The 22,845-nt window shown below is 39.5% G+C and overlaps 1 protein-coding gene across 2 annotated transcripts in view; it reads right to left on the bottom strand.

Annotated features, from left to right (window-relative positions):
• Window positions 1-22,285, bottom strand: part of HELLS (helicase, lymphoid specific) — a 36,399-nt gene extending 14,114 nt beyond the window's left edge. Inside the window, exons 1-12 of one of the 2 annotated variants that reach the window (XM_084754918.1) lie at window positions 22,125-22,285; window positions 21,737-21,858; window positions 17,781-17,903; window positions 14,942-14,998; window positions 12,629-12,665; window positions 12,479-12,543; window positions 10,857-10,895; window positions 9,570-9,797; window positions 7,813-7,995; window positions 6,374-6,517; window positions 2,955-3,151; window positions 782-878 (exon numbers count right to left, since the gene is read on the bottom strand). In XM_084754918.1, the coding sequence (XP_084611044.1) occupies window positions 782-878; window positions 2,955-3,151; window positions 6,374-6,517; window positions 7,813-7,995; window positions 9,570-9,797; window positions 10,857-10,895; window positions 12,479-12,543; window positions 12,629-12,665; window positions 14,942-14,998; window positions 17,781-17,903; window positions 21,737-21,858; window positions 22,125-22,155 (1,323 nt within the window). In that variant the 5' untranslated portion in view covers window positions 22,156-22,285. Of the gene's footprint in view, window positions 1-781; window positions 879-2,954; window positions 3,152-6,373; window positions 6,518-7,812; window positions 7,996-9,569; window positions 9,798-10,856; window positions 10,896-12,478; window positions 12,544-12,628; window positions 12,666-14,941; window positions 14,999-17,780; window positions 17,904-21,736; window positions 21,859-22,124 lie in introns of those variants that run through there. The other variant, XM_084754919.1, reaches the window with a different exon arrangement.
• Between the last annotated feature and the right edge of the window lie 560 nt (window positions 22,286-22,845).

Consider the following 22,845-nt stretch of genomic DNA (forward strand, 5'->3'; position numbering starts at 1 on the left):
GATCTAAAAATATAGGTGAAAGAGTCAATGGAAACTCTTTAATCCAGAAGTTCCTCCAAGGAAAATAGGAAACAGGCAAAGATTTAAGTACAATATAAATTTATTTATAATGCAGGAAAAATTGGTACAAAAGGCATGTGTAACTAACTATAGAGGGAAGGTCAACAGGATACTAAAGAATAATTAAAATTCCATGTGCCTGCACAGCACTCCAGATGCAGGCAAATCTGTCAGTTCAAGGTTACCCTGTCTATATAGCCATGGCTACATAGTGAGATCCTGTCTTAAAAAGATAAATAAAAAAATAAATGAAATTTAATAGGCTAAATAATCTCATATAAAAACTTTATTTTTTTTTTTTTTTTGGTTTTGGTTTTGGTTTTCAAGACAGGTTTTCTCTGTCCTGGACATGCCTTGTAGACCAAGCTGGCCTCAAACTCACAGAGATCTGCTTGCCCTGCCTCCCCGAATGCTGGGATTACAAGTGTGCAGCACCGTGCCCGGCTCAAGCACAGTAAAAAATAATTTCCATAATGAAGAATTGTTTACTTCACAAAATCTGTATTTACACAAAACCAGTGTATGCATATGCTTACACAGTGAAAGCAAACATAAGGATATACAACACAACAAGCATACTATAGGACGATAACTTGAAAAAGAAGGATTATTATATTTTTTACATTTAGGGTGGTTCATTTTTCAAGTCTCTACTACAAAGGGTAAGTCTCCAGAATGTCTTATGTATAAGAAAATGAGCATAACAGGAAGGGTTCAGCACCTGGTGCAGCATATGTAAAACATTCTGTTCTCTCTCTTTAGCTATAATATCTTCAGCGGTTTCAGAAAGACTAGTAATGTCAAACCAAGACTCAAAGCTGAAAAAGAAAAATAATTTACAAGTTAACCTATCACACGAATTCAATTGTACTAACATGATACATGTTTATATCATATTTTCTTATATCATACAGGGTCTCATTTAGGCCAGGCTGACTCAAATTCACTGTATAGCCAAAACTGACCATGAACTCCTGTTATTCCTGACCTTCCCCACGCCCGAGTGCTGATATTACAGGCACATGTCACTATAATAGCATCAATCAATTTTATATTAATTTGTGATTACAAAGTAGGAACATTGTTCTAACAAGTATGGGCAATTTTTTAAAATAAAATCAAAACCCGCATTCAAATAGGAAGTAATTATTCTGAAATCTAACGAGGACATTTTTACTAAACGAGACACAATCATATACAAGTCAAATATGGTATATGGTATGCTTTTTTAAATTTTTGCTCAATTATTTTTATACTGGTAAGATGAAACCAGGGCTTAAAGTATACTAAACAGGAACTCTCTTTCACTGGTCTATATCTCCAGTCCAAAGCACATTTTTTATAAAGCACCCATGATGCTCTTTTTGAAGATCAAAGCTGAATGATCTCTCTTGCTACCTGTATGTTCATGAGTAGGTGTGATGCTAAAGTTGGAACCCAGGACCCTCCTAAATAAAAGCCTAATGCCATATTGAATACGTGTATCCTGAGCCCTTGGGTTTAGGGAACAGTGTCTGCTATGCACACTACAGACTTAGGCTGACTTTCAACTCTTGATCCTCCTTCCTCAGCACACGGATAACAGACGCACTAGCACACATACAGCCAAAGTTTTTAAGTTCAATATAATTATAACACTAAACTGGAAAGGGACATACTATATATTTTTACTTCTTCCCCATGTGAAAGAAGGGGACATGCAAATAGTAATGTAATAGACCATATAATCTCAAATTCAGACCACTTGATATGTGGTTTTAAAATGAGATTTTCAACTAGTACCTTAAAACTTATGGGTCTTCATAATTTTATCCTTTAAAAAAGTTTGCACAATCAGGCTTAGAATGCATTCTCGAAATAAAACACCCAAGTTTCCGATATTCAGTTAGCTTTCTTTCCTCACTAATGACATAAGAACAAATCAGTATTTTGTCCTCAAGCTTTTGCTATATTTCACATTAACTCTTTTTACTAATATAATCTTTTTCTATCCTGAAGATACTATTTTCTGAAAGATTCTGAAAATTTCACTTTAAATTCAAATAATACCAACAATAAAAGTATTAGGTTGAAGTTGGGAATTTTAACTTTTCTCTGGTGCTTGTCATTATTTTCTAACAACTCCTATGCAGGTTTCCTTCTATGACACAAAGAACGTCTAAGCTGCCTGAGCTACTCTGTGAAATGGAATTATCCACATAAGTGTTTTAGAAAGCTAAGACGTCATATAATCTCATGAGTATTTAAAAGCTCATGTTTTACTTTGACTGTTTTTCTTTAGTGAAAATATATTAAGCTTTTTAAAAAAATGTACATTCATTTCTTTGGGGAAGGAGTACGCATGTGTCACAATACAGGGAGGAAGGTAGAACATCACACTGCAGAAGCCACTGCCTCCTTCCACTGGTGCAGGCTTTTAGGACTGAACTCAGGCCATCAGCTTTGGCAGCCTACACCTGCTGAGCCACCTTCCCAGCCCTAAGGGATTATTTTTGTTTTCCTTTAATCAATCTGAATATGTCCTAAGTCTTCATCATCTCTCGCATATACTCTGTCAAAAGTAGAACACATAATATATAGCACAAAAAACTACTAAATGTCATTTAAGTTCAGCAACCCAAAAGAAATGAATCATGGGCTGGAGAGATGGTTCAGAGGTTAAGAGCACTGAACTGCTTGTCAAGAGGTCCTGAGTTCAATTCCCAGGATCCACATGGTGGCTCATAACCATCTATAATGTGATCTAATGCCCTCTTCTGGCCTGCAGGCAGAACACTGTATACAAAATAAATAAATAAATAAATCTTTAAAAAAATAGAAATGAATCAGTTTTAGCTAAGAACACAGATGTTTGAGGTTTAAAGAGACAGAAAACAAGTAACTGCCTTACCTACCTTTTTAAGTCATCAAATACATCTGGCAACAAAAAGTTTAGCAATGACCAAAGTTCTGATAAATTGTTTTGCAAGGGAGTACCAGTCAAAAGAAGTTTGTTATCAGCATTGAACCGTTTTAACTCCCTGATTAGCCGGCACTTCATATTCTTAATCCTGTGTCCTTCATCTACTATTAAGTATTTCCAATAGCAATGCTAGAAAATGAATTAAGGAAAGAAATTTTAAGAGTCAATCTCATTAATTTTTTCCTAGAAATACTTTAACCATAAAACTTCTCTTAAAAGGGACTTTGGATTAAATGTCATTTTACTATCTACTGGGATTATTCTTTCTCCTGGTGTAATAAAGAGAATTAAATTCATAAGCCTGGTATGTTATATTCCTAGAGTACAGTTCACTGGAAATCCCCAATATCATATATCAATATTTTTACTCATTCTAAAGTTAAAGTCATCTTTAGCTTGTCCTTTAGTGTTTCCCCACGTGACATTAGTTCCTGAAAAACTGGTAACAAAATAATAGTAATAATGAAGGAAAAAAGAAAGCTTCCATTAGTTACATGTACTCTAACATTTGGTTTTATTACTTATTATTTATTTATTTTACTTAGTGTATCATTATGTATCCCTGGCTAGCTTGGATCTCAGAGAACCAGCTGCCTTTGTCTCTTGAGTGCTAAGGTTAAAGGCATAAAACACCAAGACCAGCTTGCTCCAGAATTTTAAAACATTTTAAAATTTTCATTTTGAGACTAACATATAAAAGTGATAATTCTTTTTAATTTGGTAACTTTCCACAATTTTCTTCACTGATTTTAGATGTGTCCTATCGTCAGAAACCAAATTTACTAATTAAATTTTTTAAAACCACCATATATGCTTATAAAGTCATAAAAACTGTTCTTACTTGTCCTTTCTCTTTTGTTGACCAAGCAAATAAAAATCTATCTAAAGTATTTTGTTACAATACATAAATATGCATAATTTCTTTCAATCAATCAATTCCTCCCCGCGTCCCCCCTTTCTCTCTCCTCTCTCTCTTTTGTTTGTTTGGTTTTGGTTTTTTGTTTTGTTTTTCAAGACAGGGTTTCTCTGTCCTGGACTTGCTTTGTATACCAGGCTGGCCTCAAACTCACAGCGATCCGCCAGGCTGTCTCCCTGAATGCTGGGGTTACAGGTGTGCACCATCATTCCCAGCCATAATTTCTATCTGGAAGCAGAAACATCAAACTGTAAAGCCAAGATATCCTTGACACCATTAGCTAAAAATATATCCAAAAGGAGGGGAGATGGCTTAAATGGTGAAGAGCACCTGTTCCTCTGCCAAAAGATCTGGGTTGGAATCCTACCACTCACATGGAGAATTCAATGCTCTCTTCTGACGTCAGAGGGCACCAGACACACAAGGCACAGACATACATTCAGACAAAATGTCCATATACATTTTAAGAAAGTTAAGATTAGCAAATTGGATTAAAAAAATACGAAATTATAGTAACTTCTAACAGAATCAAAGTCTTACTACTTATTAAATGTTAACAACTAGAAAGGGGCCAGGCGTGGTGGCACATGCCTTTAATCCCAGCACTTGGGAGGCAGAGGCTGGTGGATCGCTGTGAGTTCAAGGCCAGCCTGGTCTACAAAGCGAACCCAGGACAGCCAAGGCTACACAGAGAGACCCTGTCTCAAAAAAAAAAAAAAAAAAAAAAAAAAAAACCCAAAAAATTAGAAAGGGGCCTACTTTTCTGGTAACACAGAAAGACAAATAATCTGAATAATCTCCCACTACAAAACTTCCAACATAAAGAGCATCATAAAATAGAAAACAGCCTTTGTACATGAGTAAGTGAAAGGCAAGAGAAAAGCCAAGGGAACTGAGATGAGACATGAAAACTTAGGCAGTAAGTAAGCACTAACACCTTTGCTGTCATCAACAGCAGCCTCAAAACCTCAGGCCCAACACCCACCACTAACCCTGGCAATGATTCAGTAGCTCAGTGGGCAAGAGTATTTTCAGTTATCAAAAGGAACTGACAAGGAAGACTCACTGACAATATAGGCCAGGTAAAGAGGAAAAAACGTAAGTCTTCAGGTTACATAGTTAAATAAGAAGTTACAAAGCAGAATGTAGTCTGATTTGTGTATAAATTATGCCTGTTATTTCAACAGTAGCTATTTAGCACAAAAGAATTCTCATGTAGAATTACAAGTATTTCATATATTACTTCTTGAGGCAAGGTCTCAATATGTAGGGTTAGGGGGTTAGGGGGTTAGGGGGTTAGGGTTAGGGGCTAGCTTTGTGGACCAAGCTGGCCTCAAACTCAGAGATCTGCCTATCTCTGCCTACAAAGAGCTGTGATTAAAGGCATGTGCCACCAAGCTCAGCCATATGTTACCTTCTTCTATAAATATGTCTGCTGTAAAGGAAAGGCTTTGTTAGTATGTATGTGTTTGTTTTGAAGAAAAGGTGTAACTCTGTGATCTAGGCTAGCCCAAACCACACCAATCCTCCTGCCTCTACCTTTTGAGTACTGAGATTACTCCCATGACACATTTTTATTAAACTACGGACTGTAGCTATCATATTCAACAGTACCATACACACAAATGTAACATTTGATAAAATATTACTCTCTGCTTAGAGCTTCTGTTTTGATGTCATGTTAAAACCATTATCTATATTACTTCCCTTCTTTTATGTAAGAAAAAGTTAAGGGATTTGGGCAGTGGTGGCGCATGCCTTTAATCACTGCAGTCTGAAGGGAAAAAAAAAACCCAAGTGGATCTCTGTGAGTTCAAGACCAGCAAGATCTGAACAGTGACATTCAGGGCAGCCAGGGCTGTGTAGAGACCCCATCTTAAAAAGACAAAGAAAAGAAAAGGCTAAGAGTGACTTACTTAGGATGAACATTACATGATCAGAAGAAAATGCAAAGTAATAAAGAACCATAACCAATTCCGATGGAGCAGGTGAGGGAGAAAGATGATTAACTGCATTGCAAAACATGGACATAATAAATAAGAAACTAGAACAATGAAGAAAAAGGACAGTATCATCCACAATCCAAGAAGACAACACAAAAATGACTTTTTTCTGCAAATATTCTATTCTTATTTTGAATAAAACTGAATCAATAAGTAAATCCCAACTACACGTCTCAAATTTATCTCTAACATATTTACAGATCAAATTATGTGTGACAGATTCTAATACTTTAATATGACCACAGCTTAAAATCAGGGGCTTTAATTCTACTAACACACAACAACATCCATCTTTCTATACACAAAAGCCTCCAGTTGTACAGGAAATGAAAAGTACATCGATTACTTCAACCACGAGAAAGAAATGTTACTGGATGGTCATAACATGATTTAAAAATCCGACTCATGAACTGCAAAAGCAACCACCGGTACCTGTAAAGCATTCTGGTCTCTCATGGCTATCTCAAATGATGTGACTACCACAGGATGAATCTGCAGCGTCCCTTGTCTTCTGTGGATATTCTTTACCAATTTTCGACGTTCTTGCTTGGTTCCGTGATACAGCATAGTAGGAATCTACAAGGTTATATTGATCCAGGATAAAACACAAATGAGAACAAGTCACTTTCTCAAGGATATTTTTAGGTCTATTTTCCTAAAACTAAGTAGGTCAACTTGACTAACAAAAGAAAAATAAAACAAAACAAAACAAAGCACCCCTAAACCCACAAAAACAAAACTGTTTATGAGGCAAGTGGGTAAGCTATTTCAGGAATATATTCTTCTCATAAGGCAAAGATGTAAGTAAGACAGCATATGCATGCAGTACCTGCAAATGTTTCTCTTGAAAACAAAAACATAAACAAATAAATAAGTGCAAACAATAAATCTTTTGCAAGCCAGATCTCATTATTTGATAAGCTGACACAGACAAGAAGGGCTATTAAGGGAGGATGAGGGGATAGCATATATTTGGATGTAAAAAATATATATAATGTAAAAATAAACAAAGGACCAGCTTCCATTCCCAATTTCCATATTATGGTTCACAACTGTGACTCCAGTTCCAAGAGATTTGATGCACTGTACTGACACCAAGCAAACATTTGGTGCACATTTTTAAATGATTTTAAAAATAGAGCTGGGTGGTAGTGGCAATGGCCTTTAATGCCAGCACTCAAGAGGCAGAGGCAAGTGCATCTCTTAGTTCAAGGCCAACCTGGTCTACAGAGTGAGTTCAAGGACAGCCAGGGCTACTCAGAGAAAGCCTGCTTGAAAACCAACAGATAAATAAACAATATAAGAAGCAAGCATGACGTGATGAGCAGCCAAGAGGCGAAGGAAATCAGACTGCAGAAAGCCCAAGGTCAAACTGGACTAAACCAATCTGAGGACAGCTGGGCTGTACAAAGTGAAACAGTGTCTCAACAACACAAGCAGAAAAATAACCATAACAACAAAAAATTTTAATGTCTATCTCAAATGAATCAATTTGTGAATCCTAACAATTTAAGGAAATTTTCAGCAATATGTCCAACTGTACATATAAGTCAAAGAATGGCACTGCTCAAACTGAATAAGTGAAATCAGATGCATTGTATACAGACATCATTAATAATCGTGGATTGTCTGTACTTTATACAACAAAATATATACAATAATATTAATGTTAAAATAAATTTGGAATGAAGTGATGGCTCAGCAGTTCAGAGTGGTAACTGCTCTTCCAGAGGACCAGGGTTTGGTTCCTAGCTGTAACTCCTGTTCTAGGAGATTTGACACTCTCACATAGGCACGCATGCATTCTAGGCACCAATGTACATAAAATGAAAATAAATAAAAGTTTAAAAGATAAAGAAAATATATCTTACTTCTGGAGTAAATCTTTTGAATTCAGCCATCCAGTTAGGAAGTGTAGACAAAGGGCCACAAACAAGAAAAGGTCCAGGTACACCTCTCTGAATCATCAACGCAATTGTGGCAATGCACTGAACAGTCTTTCCCAAACCCATTTCATCTGCTAAAATTCCATTAATTCCATTTTCCCAAAGCATCTGGACAAAAGAATACATTATATATAAATGTCAATGCAAACGTTTCCTGAATTAACAAAAGCTCCTTTTTAAAAGTATAATCAAAACTGAATCCAACATAATAAAGTAAATTCTGTTATGAAAAGTCCTTTATGTAGGCCAAAGTGTTGAAGCCCTAACATTCATTTTAAAATTTAAAATTTCCATTTTAAAGCACTCAGAAAATATACACAAAAGACTGAAAAGATGATTCAGCAGTTAAGAGCATTTGCTTCTCTTCTAAAAAATCCCAGCTAGGATCCCAACACCTAGTTCACCATCATCTGCAACTCCAGACAAGGTTTTCTCTGACTCCCTTTGTAGACCAGGATGCCCTTGAACTCCTGCCTCTGCCTCCCTGGGTGCTGGATTACAGGTGTGCGCCATGGCACCTGGACTCTCCTAAGGACACCACTACCCAACATACAAGTACAAGGTGCACATGCACCCTGACAATACACACAAATAATGTATACTTAAAAAAAATAAACAAAAATTTTTATTTTATACTAAAATACAGCACTTTGAATAGTAGTATTATCATGCTACTAAGTTATTAGAGAAAAGAATCCATATGAAGTTTCAAAAATGAACTCCAGACCAGGTATGGCAGCACACACAGTTTATCCCAGCTCTCATGAAACAGAGGAAGGTGAGCCTCTGAATTCAAGGCTACCCTAGCCTAAGCATGCAGTGTATTCTGGATCAACAGCTACAAAGTGTGACTATGTATGTCTCCAAAAACAAACAAAACGACAGGTAACTCAAGGGCTAGGGAAATGGTTTGGTGGGAAAGTGGTTACCACAAAAGCCTAATGAACGAAGTTTGGAAACCCAGAACACACACAAAAGCTGGACACAGTAGTGCACATGCTCTTCTAATCCGTCCACTCCTACAAAAAGACAGGAGAATCTCCACAAGCTCCTGAGCCGGCAAGCAGAGCACACGCACTCATACTCATGCGAGTGTGCACGCGCACACACACACACATACACACACCTCAAACCAGGTTTCATACTGAATGTCTGTAATGCCAGCACTTGAAGAAGCGGATGCAACAGGACCAGGATTTCAAGTTATTTCCTGGCTCACTGTTTCCCAGCCAACCTCAGTTATGCCTCTCTTAAAATCAGACAAATGATGCCATGAAGGTAGGTAAGCAGATAAAGAGCCTACCAAGCAAGCTAGGCGACACTGACTTCAATCCCAGGACCCTCAAATGGAATCAATTGCAAAGTTACTCTGACACTCTCATGCCACACCATGGCATCACATGAGCTAATACATACACATTATCTATACCCAAACACTAAAAATAAAAGATGGAGTAACAAGAGAGCTTAGCAGATAGAAGTGTTTGCCATTCAAGCCTGCTGCTCTAAGTTCAACTGTCAGAAACCACAAAAAGGTGAACAGACTCAACAAAATCATTTTCTGATATAACTACACTGTTATGATATAAGCATTGTGTAGTGACACACACCCATCACCCACAAAGACACAATAGTAATAGAAAGAATTTTTTAAAAAAAGAAAAAAGAGAACTCATTATTACCCTAAGCCATTCCATGCCTTCTACTTGGTACCACCTCATCACGCCTCCTGTGAAGTGCTTTGGTTGTTGAAAGGGCACAGGCTGTCCATTACATTTACGAACTGGATCAAAAAAGAACTTAGAATTCTGCCTAACGGTTTGAGACAATCTATCTTTAATCATACTATTTGAATCCTTATTTTTCTGAAGATCTTCTACACAGAGATTAGTAGTGGAAGAGCTTTCACCCTGTAATGAGAAACATTAATTAAAATCTTGATATTAAATGCTATTATGTTCACTGTTTGCCAGAAAATGCAACAGGCTGGTGGCACATGTCTCAGTGGGAACAGTACTTGCTGTGCAAGCCTGGAGACCTGAGTTGGAATGAGAAAACTATCAATTCCAAAGCTGTCTTTACTTCCACATGTACACTGAGGCATCATGCACGAAATTCTTTTTCAAAAAAGAAAAGGTAGCAAAACCTACAGTAATTTATTTACTAGGTCTGGAGAATAAAACCTATATGCACAGTTTAATAAAACTGGACTGAAAAAAATAAAAATTAAAGAAAAAAATAAAAAAATAAAAATAAAACTGGACTGACAAGATAGCTCTGAGCAGATCTTGCAGAATAGAATTCACTTGTCACCACTCTACTGTAGCTCTGAAAGATCTTACGGCGTCTTCATGTACTTAAATGCACATATGTGTGTGTGTATATATATATATATATAGGCACATAAATAAAAACAATCTTTAAAAAAGGAATGCCAATGTATACCTATCTTTTTGAAACTCAGTAACAACTTAGTAATCAATGGTAGATCTTACCAATTTAAAAATAAATAAAAATAATGCTTTTCTATGTTTATAACAACCTCCTATGCATCTCAGGCTGGACTTGAACTCAGTATGTATGCCAGACAGGCCTCAAACTCATAATCCTCCAGGATCACCTGAAATTACTGGTCATACCAGATTCAAGATGCCATTAACCTGTGTTTTAAAATGTTGAGGAAGAAAAAGATAGCTCAACATTTGCTCTCAACCTTAATGATGGATGATCTGATTTGTTCAGTCCCTGGACTCCCAGGATAAAATGAGAAACCATTCCTACCAGCCAACCTGACACCTGCATGCCACACATATTAATGCAAAACAAACAAAAATGCCAAAAGGCCAGCAAAGATAGGAGGTAAAAGAGTCTGCTGTCAAGCCTGTCTTCTGAGCTCCACACCACATGCCATGGCATGCACATGCACTCATGCAGAGATACACACAGTAACTAAAATTTGTAAATCTTACCTCATTGTCCTTATGTTTTTTAGCCACTGACAAAATTTCCTGTAATATTGAAAAAATAAAAATTAATAATGTATAAGACTAGCACTTCCCCTGGGTGATAGTGGTACATTCCTTTAAATAGCAGAATTAAGATCCCAGCATACACATAACAACCGGGGCATCCAACAAATGTCTTTTAACTACAACTCTGAGAAATCTGAGGCCCTCTTCTGGCCTATATGCACAAAAGTGCAAGCATCTATACCACAGACTCCTCAACAAACAGCTGATGCCATCTTCTTGCACGAGCACTTCGTAGCATCTTTGCTTCCCCCACCTACAATTGTCTATCTGTGCACTGTCTGCACACATACTAGTTCTATAAAACAGAAGACTATTTTCTCTACCAGAATTTCGGTTATAATTTTATTAAAATCCACTTGATACTTAGTAAGCCTATGGCAAAGGCTAACGGAACTGCATGATCCTGTAACCCAGTACTCAGAAGGCTAAGACAGCAGAATCCCAAGCTAGAGGCCAGCCTGAGCTATATACTAAGACACTATCTTTAAAAAAAAAAGAAAAAAAAGCAGGCATGGCAGCTCACACCTTTAGTCCCCGGCATTCAGGGAGGCAGAGGCGCAGGCAGATCTATGCGAGTTCTGAAGCCATCCTGATCTACAAGGCCGGTTCAGGATGGCCAAGGCTACACAGAGAAGCCCTGTCTCGAGGGAAAAACAATAAACTAATATCGGGGCTGGAGAGATGGCTCAGTGGTTGTGCTTCTAGAAGACCTAAGTTCAATTCCTATCACTGACATGGCAACTCACAATCTTTCTGTAATTCTGTTTCATGGAGATCTGATATTTTCTTCTAGATTGAGGGCACTGCACATACACACACGCAAACAAAACTGCCATACAAACATTTTTTTTCTCTTTTCTTTTTTTTTTTTTTCAAGAGAGGTTTTCTCTGTGTAACCTTGGCTATCCCTTTGTAGACCAGGCTGGCCTCAAACTCAGATATCCACCTGCCTCTGCCTCAGATGCTTGGATTACAGGAATGGACCACCTCACCCAGCTTCTTTTTTTAAAAAGGGTCTGACCACAGAGCCCCTACGTAGACAGGATGGATGGCCTCCAAATTAGAAATCCACCTGCCTCTGCCTCCCAAATGCTGGAATTAAAGGGATGTGTCACCAAGTCCAGCTAAGTAAATACATTCTTATTTGGTTTTTCAAGACAGGGTTTCTCTACGTAGCCCTGGCTATCCTAGAACTTGCTCTGTAGACCAGGTTGGCCTTGAACTTAAATAGATCTGCCTTCAAAGTGTTGGGATTAAAGGCATGCACTACCTACAACTCAGCAAAAAAAACACATTTTTTTTTTTGGTTTTGTTTTGGTTTGGGTTTTTTTTGTTTTTTGGTTTTTCAAGACAGGGTCTCTCTGTGTTGCCTTGGCTGTCCTGGACTCACTTTGTAGACCAGGCTGGCCTCGAACTCACAGCGATCCACAAGCCTCTGCCTCCCAAGTGCTGGGGTTAAAGGGCGCCACCACGCCCGGCGCAAAAACACATTTTTAAAGAAAGATCAGCAGTAGATTTTAGTCAACATCTAATATTAAGTAATCTCTTTATATTATTACCTCTTTTGACATGACCTCTGAAATACTGTAAGATTCATCTTCTCTTCCTCTTTTCTTTTTCATGACTACAAAACAAATCCATTAACTTTTTAATAGCAGTTAAAAACAGAAATGCAAACATACATTCAAGACAGAGCCAAGTCAATTTACCTGGATTCTCATCATTTCCATCAACTGAATTTTTACCCTACAAAACAAAAATTTAGAATATTATGTTTATTAACTTTTATGTGTTCCTCCTACATGTATGCCTGTGCACCATGTACACACCTGGTGTCCAAGAATAGAAGAGGACATCAGATTCCCCTGAAATTAGAGACAGTTAAGAACCACCATGTATTCCAGCATACTCAGGCAATCAACTTTATCACTTCTCAAGTCTCTGAGGGAGTTGAAGACCAGGTAGCTTAGTTTTACAATGAAGCTTACTTGATTCGGGGTTAAGATATTTTTAGGTCTAGATAGGTGCTCTAAGTTGATAATGACAATATGTGGTAGAGATTGATTTACAATCAGAAATTTAGATGCACCAAGATAGGAAAGATGTCTTCTTCGAAGCTGTCAAATACAAATAGCCAAAGCACTAAGAATACAACATCTATATAATTCTTGATTGTGTCATGGTTCTTCTTGCTATAGGTAATCTATTGTACATATGTGTAATAATATAAATGTATATGTAAAAAGAAAAAAAGAACCATGTGACTCAAGTGGTGGTAGCACATGCCTTTAATCCTAGCACTCAGAAGGCAGAGAAAGGCAGATCTGAGTTTGAGGGAGGGAGTTCTACGACAAGAAACCATGTCTCAAAAAACCTACAACAAACAAAGAACCACCATGTTGAGTGCTAGGAATGAAACTCAGATTCTCTGGAAGAACATCCAATGCCTTTAACTGATCAGCCTTCTCTCAAGACCCTAGAATATTACTTTTACTAAGGTCGTTTGTGCTATTACTTTCTTTTATTTTCCAGATAGATTCTCACTCTTAGCTGTCCTGAAAGTCACTATTTAGAGCAGATCAGGGGCTGTAAAGATGACTTAGCACTTCCTGTTCTTGCAGAGGACCAGTATGGATCTGAGAAGCCACACTGGGCAGGTCACAAGAGCTTTGGAGGATCCAGGATCCCCATGATCATGGAAAACTCCATGATCACCCAAACATAGGTGGGTTAGGTAGACACATGTACATTATAAAAACAAAAATAGAAACATTTCCTATGCGGTGGTGCCACATACTTAATCCCAGCACTCAGGAGGCAAAGGCAGGAAGCTCTGTGAACTGGCAACTGGTATGTAACCTCCTATTCATCATCATTACACACAATAAAAATTAAAAAACTCTAAACTCAGTGAGTCACGAACAAATAAGCACGAACATAGAAGGAGAAAATGTTAGGAAGAAGGGATTCAGTGGAAGTGGATAAATAGGACAATGGAATGAATACAACCAAACACTGCTAATAATTAAGTGAAAAAAGAGCTAAGGAGACAGCTCAACAGTTTAAAGCCTTTGCCCAGCAAGCTGAAAGGGTCAAAACTGGAATGTGGATTCAAGAACTCATATCAATGGTGGGTCAGTATGGTGTCCCCATTTAACTCCAGGGCTCCCTGGAGAAAGCAGACTAGCCATACTAAGTGAGACCTTGTCTCGGTGAACACAGGGGAATAACCTAGGAAGCCTCCAACAGACAACCTTGGGACTTTACACATATACATATGTGAATATCCATAAACATTCAGACACACCACAAATACACAAAAATATGAAACGGTATTTAGAAAAAATAATTAATTAAAATGTTTTAAAAGATTTGAAGAAGGGGTAGGAACAATGGCTACGTGTTCAAGAGTTCTGGCTCCTCTCCCAGAAGATCCAGGTGCAAGATTCCTAGCACCCACAGAGCAGCTCACAAACACCTGTAACTCTTTAATTCCAAGGATCTCAATGCCCTCTTCTGGCCTCTCCAGGCACCAGGCACACGTGGTGTACACATGGTGTACATACATACATACATACATACATACATACATACGTACATACATACGTACATACATACATACAGGTACTCACTCATATTCCTAAAATAAAAACACATCTTTAAAATATATATACTACTCATTAAGAAAAAAGTTTTAATGAGTTGAAAACTAAAGAAAACAAATACCAAACAGATGAACAGGCTGAATATATCATCCACTTTTGGCTCCCGGGGGCATTCCACATACATGGTATTCTCACACGCACATCCAGGCAAAATAAAACACACGCACATAAATTAATGATAAATATCTTTGTACAGACAATGATAGAATACATATGAAATTAAGTAGATGATGAAATAAGTAACAATTTTCTCAAAGGGACTAAATCCTTCACTGGTGTATCATGTTGAGTACCAGAATCAAGAACCTAGGTTTAACCCACAGAACTAGAGGGGGGAATTCTAACATGTTATATTACCTCTACAACTTTCAATGACTGCTTTTTTCTCTCCAACTTCTCTTTCTTCTTCTGTTCCTGTAAGATAATTTCTTCTTTAGGATATGTGACAAAAAGTATGCATCACAATTATATCACCATGTATTCAAAATGAGGGAAAAACATTTAATTTAAAAACAAGAACTTTTACTTCTAGGCTTTACAAGATTACAGGAAACAGATTTACCCTCTTCTGTCACACAGAAAATACAGACACAATATATCAGACCTGAACTCTGAGAAGGAAAAAACAAAGGTGACGAACCTTCTAACTGCTCAGCTGCCTGAGGTCAATTTCAAGGGCAAACAAACAGAAAACTAGTCTCTGAGATAAGGAGATAAAACTCAAAACCAGAAACTCATAGCATCTCCGAGGTCAAGTACCACTGAGAACTATGATGCACAGAGAAAACAAGTCTCTTCAGTCTTCAAGCTCTTAAGTCCCTGGGCAAAGCCATCAGACAACCACTAGCAGAGGGAATAAACTGGTAAAGCAATCTGCCCACAAAGAATCAGGGAAAGGAACAAGTTTATTCCCTAAGCTAAAGAGGAAGTCCCACAAAGTTGTTCCAGGTACACCATATGTACCTTACATTTTGCCTTAACAAAGTTTCATTTTATGAGCACATCCATGATTCTGCCACATGGGGCTGAAGATCAAACTAAGGTGTCAGGTGTGAGATCAAGCACCTTTGCCTACTCAGCCATCTCACTGACCCTTTAAGCAAGATATACAGATTCATATCACTTCTAAGAGGTGACTGAAATGAAAGTTGTCTTGTACCTGAAAGAATTGTTTTATGTTCTTCTATTTGTTTATTATTTTACCACAAAGATTTAAACAGGCTTTCAAAGTGAAAAAGAAAAACCTTTGGCATATATAGTAAAGTCTTAGCCCATCACTGTTAATTGTGGTGACAAGAGACAAGTACACTCTGGAAAACCTACTGAAAGATAATGCGGTTGAAGCAGATAGCAAATTTTCTTTAAATCTTGCTGTAAATCTTGTGAGCAACAAAAGCTACAAGCCAATGAAGCTTGAAAAATAACATAAGGAAACTAAAGCACTAAAGAAAAGTCATTTTGCTGGGCATGGTGGCTCACTGTGGATCGCTGTGAGTTGGAGGCCAGCCTGGTCTATAAAGCGAGCCCAGGACAGCCAAGGCTACACAGAGAAACCCTGTCTCGAAAAACCAAAACAAAAAGAAAAAAAGGAAAAATCATTTTACCAATTTTTACTGACTTCTTCGGGGAATCCGTGTGCCATGCTACACATATGGTCAGACTTTCAGGAGGCAGAGAACTCTCACTGCACCAGATGGGTGTCATGATCAAATTAAGTCTTCAGGCTTAGTGGTTTTACCCACTGAGCCAACTCACTGGCCAGAAAAGAATGCTTCACAAGTAATACCTTTTTTTTTTTTTTTACTTGATGGCAGAATGTGCGAGCACACACCTTTAATCCCAACACTCTGTAGGTAGGGGGCAGGTGGATCTCTGGAAGTTCAAGGGCAGTTTGCTCTAAATACTGAATTTCAGGATAGCCAGGATTATGTAGAGAAAAATCCTGTCTCAAAAAATAAGTACATTTGCTGGGCATGGTGGCCCATGCCTTGAATCCCAGCACTCTGGAGGCAGAGGCAGGCAGATCACTGTGAGTTCAAGACCAGCCTGGTCTACAGAGCAAGTCTAGGACAGCCAAAGCTGCACAGAGAAACCCTGTCTCAAAAAAGGGGGGAAAAAACCCCACTTATTTTATAGGCATAAACATTATCGTGTGTGTGTGTGTGTGTGTGTGTGTGTGTGTGTGTGTTCATGCCTATAGATTATTATGAGCCACCATGTATGGGCTGGGAACCAAACCTAGGTCCTCTGAGAGATTTACCAAGTGCTCTAACCGCTGGACTATATATATATATATATGTTTTTGGCTATCCTGGACTCGCCTTATAGACCAGTGGTTATACATCAATTTTTTGAAGGGTACATTTTTAGACAGGAAAAAGATATTCAGACATGGTATAAGCTTACCAAGAGAAAATGCAAATAAATCCGTAATACTAGAAAACATATCAGCACTATTTAAGGTCACGTATCAGTGCAGAAATTAAAGATAGGCAAGATGAAGCACTTGGTGGCTTCCCAGGTATATAGAAACTGTATGTGCAGGTCAGCACTAGGATTATAGCTCAGTGGTAAAGAGTATTTGCCTAGCGTCTGAGAAACACAGGGTTCAACCCCTAGTACTACTGAAGAAAACAGAGGGAAGGAGAGAAGAAAAAGTGTGTGAGCACAAGACCAGCCATTTAAAAGGTAGCTGCACCTGATGAATATGCCTATAATCACAGCACTCAGGAAGCAGAAGAATCCTAAATTCAAAGCTAGTCTACAAAACAGCTCAAAAAAAATAAACAAAAACCAAAAATGGACAATTAGCATTCATCAAACTATCTAAAATAATGCTATTTTTAAGAATGAGATAAAAAATAAATAAACAAACAAACAAACAAACAAACTCATAAACAGGATGGGGCAGTGGCTGCTCTTCCAGGACTCAGTTTCAGCTCCTAGCACCCAAATGACAGCCCACAAGGATCTGTAACTCCAGTCTCAGGGGATCCCTATGCTCTCTAGCCTTTGCAAGCACCAGACATTCATATGGTACATATACATGCAAAAATAAATAAATAAATAAATAAAACTAATTTTAGAAACTCAAATCATATACTTGAAACCTCTACATTTTACTATACCTAATTTATACCTCAAAAAGCAGTTTCAATGTTTCTAAATTATTACCTAGTTAATCATACATACATACCTCCAACTGCTGTTGTTCCATTTTAGTCAACAAAAATTTTGAGTAGATATTGCTTTTTTCAAGCAAATGCTGAAGTCTGCGATACCGAATTTCAGTAGACTCTCTATCCCAAGACATTCGCGCCTATACAAAGAAAAATAACCCATACTACATTTACTAAAAAGGCACAAGTATCATTCATAGCCATCCTTTTACATAGCAAGTTAGGCGCCAGGTGTATTGAGACAATAAACCATGTCTCAAAACAAAATGAAACAAAGCAATGAAAAAAAAAAATATAATCAGAAAACAAAAACAAAACCCAAAGAACTCAAACCAAAACAGGTGGTGAGAGAGAACTGAGGAAGAAAAAAGGGGAGGAGTTAACAATGACATCTTGTATAAAACCTTAACTTTTTATGCTAAGTGAAACAAAATAAACCAAGAATAAAAAGCTCACTGGCTGGGCAGTGGTGGCACACTCCTTTAATCCTAGCACTTGGGAGGCAGAGGCAGGTGGATCCCTGGGAGTTCGAGCCCAGCCTGGAAACCCTGTCTTGAAAAGCCAAAAACAAAACAAAAAAAAAAAACAACCCAACCCTCACTGGCCAGAGGCCACCACATCTTTTCATAACTTTAAACCTGTTGTTACCCAGGCATATGGTTTATGCCTATAATCCCAGTATGCAGGAGGTAGGCGAAGAAGGAGAATTAAGAGTTCAAGGACAGCCAGTTACGTAGGGAGTTCCAAGCCAATCTGGGTTAATGAGATCCTGTCTCAAAAAGCTCAGAACAAAAAGACAAATCCTGTGCTATAAATTTGGCCTACAAGAATGTCATCACCAAATTCATACCCTCAAGTTTGGATCAGAACAGTAAACAACAAAATAAACCTTTTGCCTTTCACAGGCAGTGCCCATGACCAGCTGGGGGCATCAGATGCTCTGGAACTTCAGTTACAGGTGGTTATTGGCTTTCAAATGGCTGCCAGGAACTAAAGTCAGGTTCTCTAGAAGAGCAACAAGTATTCTTAACCACTGAGCCATCTCTCCAGCCCCCTGAAACTGAAATTTTCGTCACTGTAGTCTGGCTAATCTACTCTTCAAAACTCAGCTTCCTGTACCTTTCAGACAGACTTTGATCCAATTCCAGCTTGGAGGATTTGGACTTTCAGAATTTCAACATTTGGGATTTAAACCTTCCAACATTGTGATTTCTGCGATTTTGTGGAGTAGACCATGTGACGAGCACTGCTGCTTGACAAACTTCTAGCATATGGGTATCGTGGACCACAATTCTCAAGCATCCTTCTACTTTCTTTGGTGATTTTCACTCTGTTTTGGGAATTTCTTGATGCTTTTATCCTTTGGGAAACTTTGTATGGGCTTTGGTAGAGGATGGGAATATGTACAATGATATTCTCTCCAAACAATTCTTGGGAGAAAAAAAAAAACGCTGCCACTGTGGAAGCATATAGCTTGATAACTGCCTACGCCCACAGGAGAATCGCCATTGTGTCCCCATGTTTGCACCAAATTAGAGAAGTTAAAGATTTATTAACTGGCACCTCTCTCTCTTCTGTACACAGGCTTGCCTCTAGCTCTCCCTTCCCCTTCCTGTATGGCCTCTTCCTTCCCCTCCCAATAAACCTGTTTATTAAAAGACTTTACACACACACGATTAACTGAAAGATGGTTGCAGAAATTCTGAGGCACTTACACCTGATCCCAAGGATGAACACACACACAATCAAGAGAAATGGTGGATCTAGACCCAGAGTCTGAGTTCAGTTAAGAAGTACGGAATAGGGCTGGAGAGATGGCATATAGGTTAAGAACACTGACTACTCTACTCTTCCTGAGGTCCTGAGTTCAATTCCCAACAACCACATGGTGGCTCATAACCATCCATGTGATCTGATACCCTCTTCTGGTTTGCAGGTGTACATCCAGGCAGAGCACTTTCTACATAATAAATATATCTTAAAAAAAAAAAAAAAGTACAGAATAGTGCTCACAATTGAGTCCCTTACAGGATGAATGGTAAGATCTGGTGTGCCCCACAAGGAGCAGATTCTGTTAAGTTAGACTGGCACATGCAGGAGAGACATTGTAAGAGTTAGGATGGCATGGCATACTGGGAAAAAGTTAAGCTATCAGGACCTTCCTTCTGAGGAGTGTATGAGGAGAACAGGCCGGCATTTTCAGCCTGAGGCACACAGGAGCACACAAAGGAACAACTCAGTGCTTATTATGCTGCACGGTGCAAACACTGCATCGTGCCCCGTGAGGAAGGCAAACCGCTCTTATGAGTTTGTTGCTCAGGACTCAAGGTCTGGGACCTCCTGACCACAGAGGCTGAGAATGTGCAAGAGGAAGTACAGAGGGCCCTTGGGGTGGGGGGTGGGGTCGCTGAACCTTAGGAAACCACCAGGACTTAGATGCTTGCTGAACTTACTGCTATTGCTTCAAAAACAATGTAATAAATTTGATTACCTCTTTCATTCTGGATGTTGAAAATAGGGCTAAAATATGTTAAAAAAAAAAAACAATCTGTGAAGAGATCATATGGCTCTTACAATCACTAAGCCTGCAATAAATCAGCTATCCTGATTCACCCTCACATCATCCTCCTTGCAGACTCCACATCTCCTCTTTGGGACCTGCACCCCGCTGGGGCTGGACTCTGACACATTTACCTTATGACCCCAGTTTGTTCATTTGTAAAAATAACCTGGGCTGGGAGGATGGCTCAGCAGGTAAAAGTGCAACCGCTCGGGCAGAGGATCCAGGTTTGGTTCCCAGCACTCCTGTCCTACCATGTGGCTCTCAACCTCTTACTCTGGCTCCAAGACATCTGCAGCTTCTCCAAACTCAAGTGCACACACCACACACACACACACACACCACTTCAAAATAACAAAGAAAAAAATTTTTTTCTTTTCTTGGGTTTTTCCAGACAGGGTTTCTTTGTGTGATGGACCAGGCTGGCTTCAAACTCAGAGATGCCGCCTACCTCTGCCTCCCCAGTGCTGTGATTAAAGGCACAGGTATATAATTCTAATACTCAGGAGGCTCAGAGTGGAGGATTGTTGAGCGTTCTAGCCAGCCTGGGCTTCAAAACCCCAAAGAGACCTCATATATTGATAGGATGAAATAAATGCAAGGAAAGAACTAAAAAAGATTTAAGAACTTTCTGTGGTTTTATCAGTTTTTCTTGCATATACAACAATTAAGCAGCAGGGTGGGATGTCATAGTACCGAAAACAAGGAAAATTTCCCAAATGTTAAAGCTGCTCTTGCTAAGTTTTAAGGTTCTGTTTAAAGAAACTATAAATACTATAACTTGTTACAAAATGGTACACCTCAATTTTAGCTTACACACTTCTTACAGAAAACCAAAGCAAGTTGATCACTTAGGTAGCCAACAGTAATAAACTGCTAAGAAATCATTAGGTAGCACACGTCAGTAAAGAGGAATCCTGGGGTGTGGAGGCCAGCTTAAGACTGTTTCAAAAACAAAACAAGAAGAGGAGGAGGAGGAAATAAATAATCAGTAGATCTGGATTCCAGCCCACTCTTTGACTGATGGTAGTATGCACCATCTTTGTCTAGTACTACATCATGACTCTGGGCGTTAAGGATTAATGTAGGTGGTGAAGCATACAGTGACGGTTCATATTTAAAAGGCAAGCAGAGATGGTGGTAGTGGAGGGCACTCCTCAGTGACTCTGGATAAATCATAACAGCCAAAAATAAAAAGCAAAAAAGCAATCTGTAACCTTCACTCAAGATAAATTGGGACTCCCCACGCCCCCACCCCCAAACCACACCTCGGAAACCTATCACGTGCCAAGATTTCATCGTTACAAGTACGAGAATAAGTGACCAGGCTGCTCTGAAATTCAAGGAAAGAACTAGCCAGAGGCGAAGAAACGCCGGGGGGCGGGTGCAGAGCCCCGGGTCATGGGGAATTACCTCTTCTAACATCTTCCGCTCCCTTTCAAGTCCTGCAGCCTCGAGCTGTTCTTCCTCCTCCAGCATGGCTGGGGTAATCACAGCAGGCTCCGTTTGCTCAGCCATCTCTGGAGCTAAGGGTCCTAAAGCAGGTATGGAGGGCTTTTAGGAAGTGATCCCACGTCGTTACAACTAACTTACCGAGGGTCACGACCCTCCTCCCGTCCCAGAGCCATCTGAAGCAAAAGCAGTAGCGCCTGGGTGACAATGTCCATTTGCCCGGACCCAGGTCGTGAAGAGGGGTGCAAGGGACCCGGAACTCCTCCACGCCACCTGCCCCCTCAGCCCGGACCTCAGCTGGCTCTCACCCACCCCGCCCCCGGGTGCAGCCTCCATGCCGCCGGCTCACCGCTGCTGCTCGCGGGCCGCTCCGGGGGCATGGCTGGACACCGGCCGGGAAACTACTCTCCTCTCCTCAACACCTCAAACGCCGCGAGCGAACTCCTCACAGTGCAGCACTCGCAGCCGGCTCGCGCAATCCCCGGCGCGAGAAAAACCCGCGCTTCTCCTTCGCGGGAAAATCCCGTCGTCTCGCGAGACTTCCGGATCCCCCGCCCGCTCTGGAACTCTGCTCACGAGATTTGGAGCCCTTGGTCTTTTCGATCCGCCTCTCAGCGCTAGGGACCCGATGTTCTTTACCGGGACCTGAAAGTGTGTGTTTGCTGGCTCCAGCCTTGAACTTCTCCCGTTATCGTGGAGACTCTGCGGGTCGTAGAGGGTCAGATTGTCCCTTTTTACTTAATGATGGTTCCTAATTGTCGACGGTGTGCAGGACCTTTTCACACACTGATGTGATTGAATACCCCTAAACGATGTCCTTTAGGTAAGAAAACTGTGATGAAGGTCGGTGTCTCGATGTCCAAAACCGCCAAGTTTGCTGGACCCTGCACAGTATTTATAGTCCACATTTTTCGTAAAATTCCTGCCCAAATAACTCTGAGGATGACTAATTTCAGGAAAATTATTTAGGATGACTTAAAGATAACAGGCAAGACTCAGAAACCAGGGCTAGAAGTGTAGCTGAGTTGGTGTAATGCTTCCCTAGCTCGCACAGCCTTGAACTAGCCTCA

The sequence above is a fragment of the Acomys minous genome, assembly GCF_964271855.1.
Source record: "Acomys minous genome assembly, chromosome: 2".
Classification (NCBI taxonomy): domain Eukaryota; kingdom Metazoa; phylum Chordata; class Mammalia; order Rodentia; family Muridae; genus Acomys; species Acomys minous.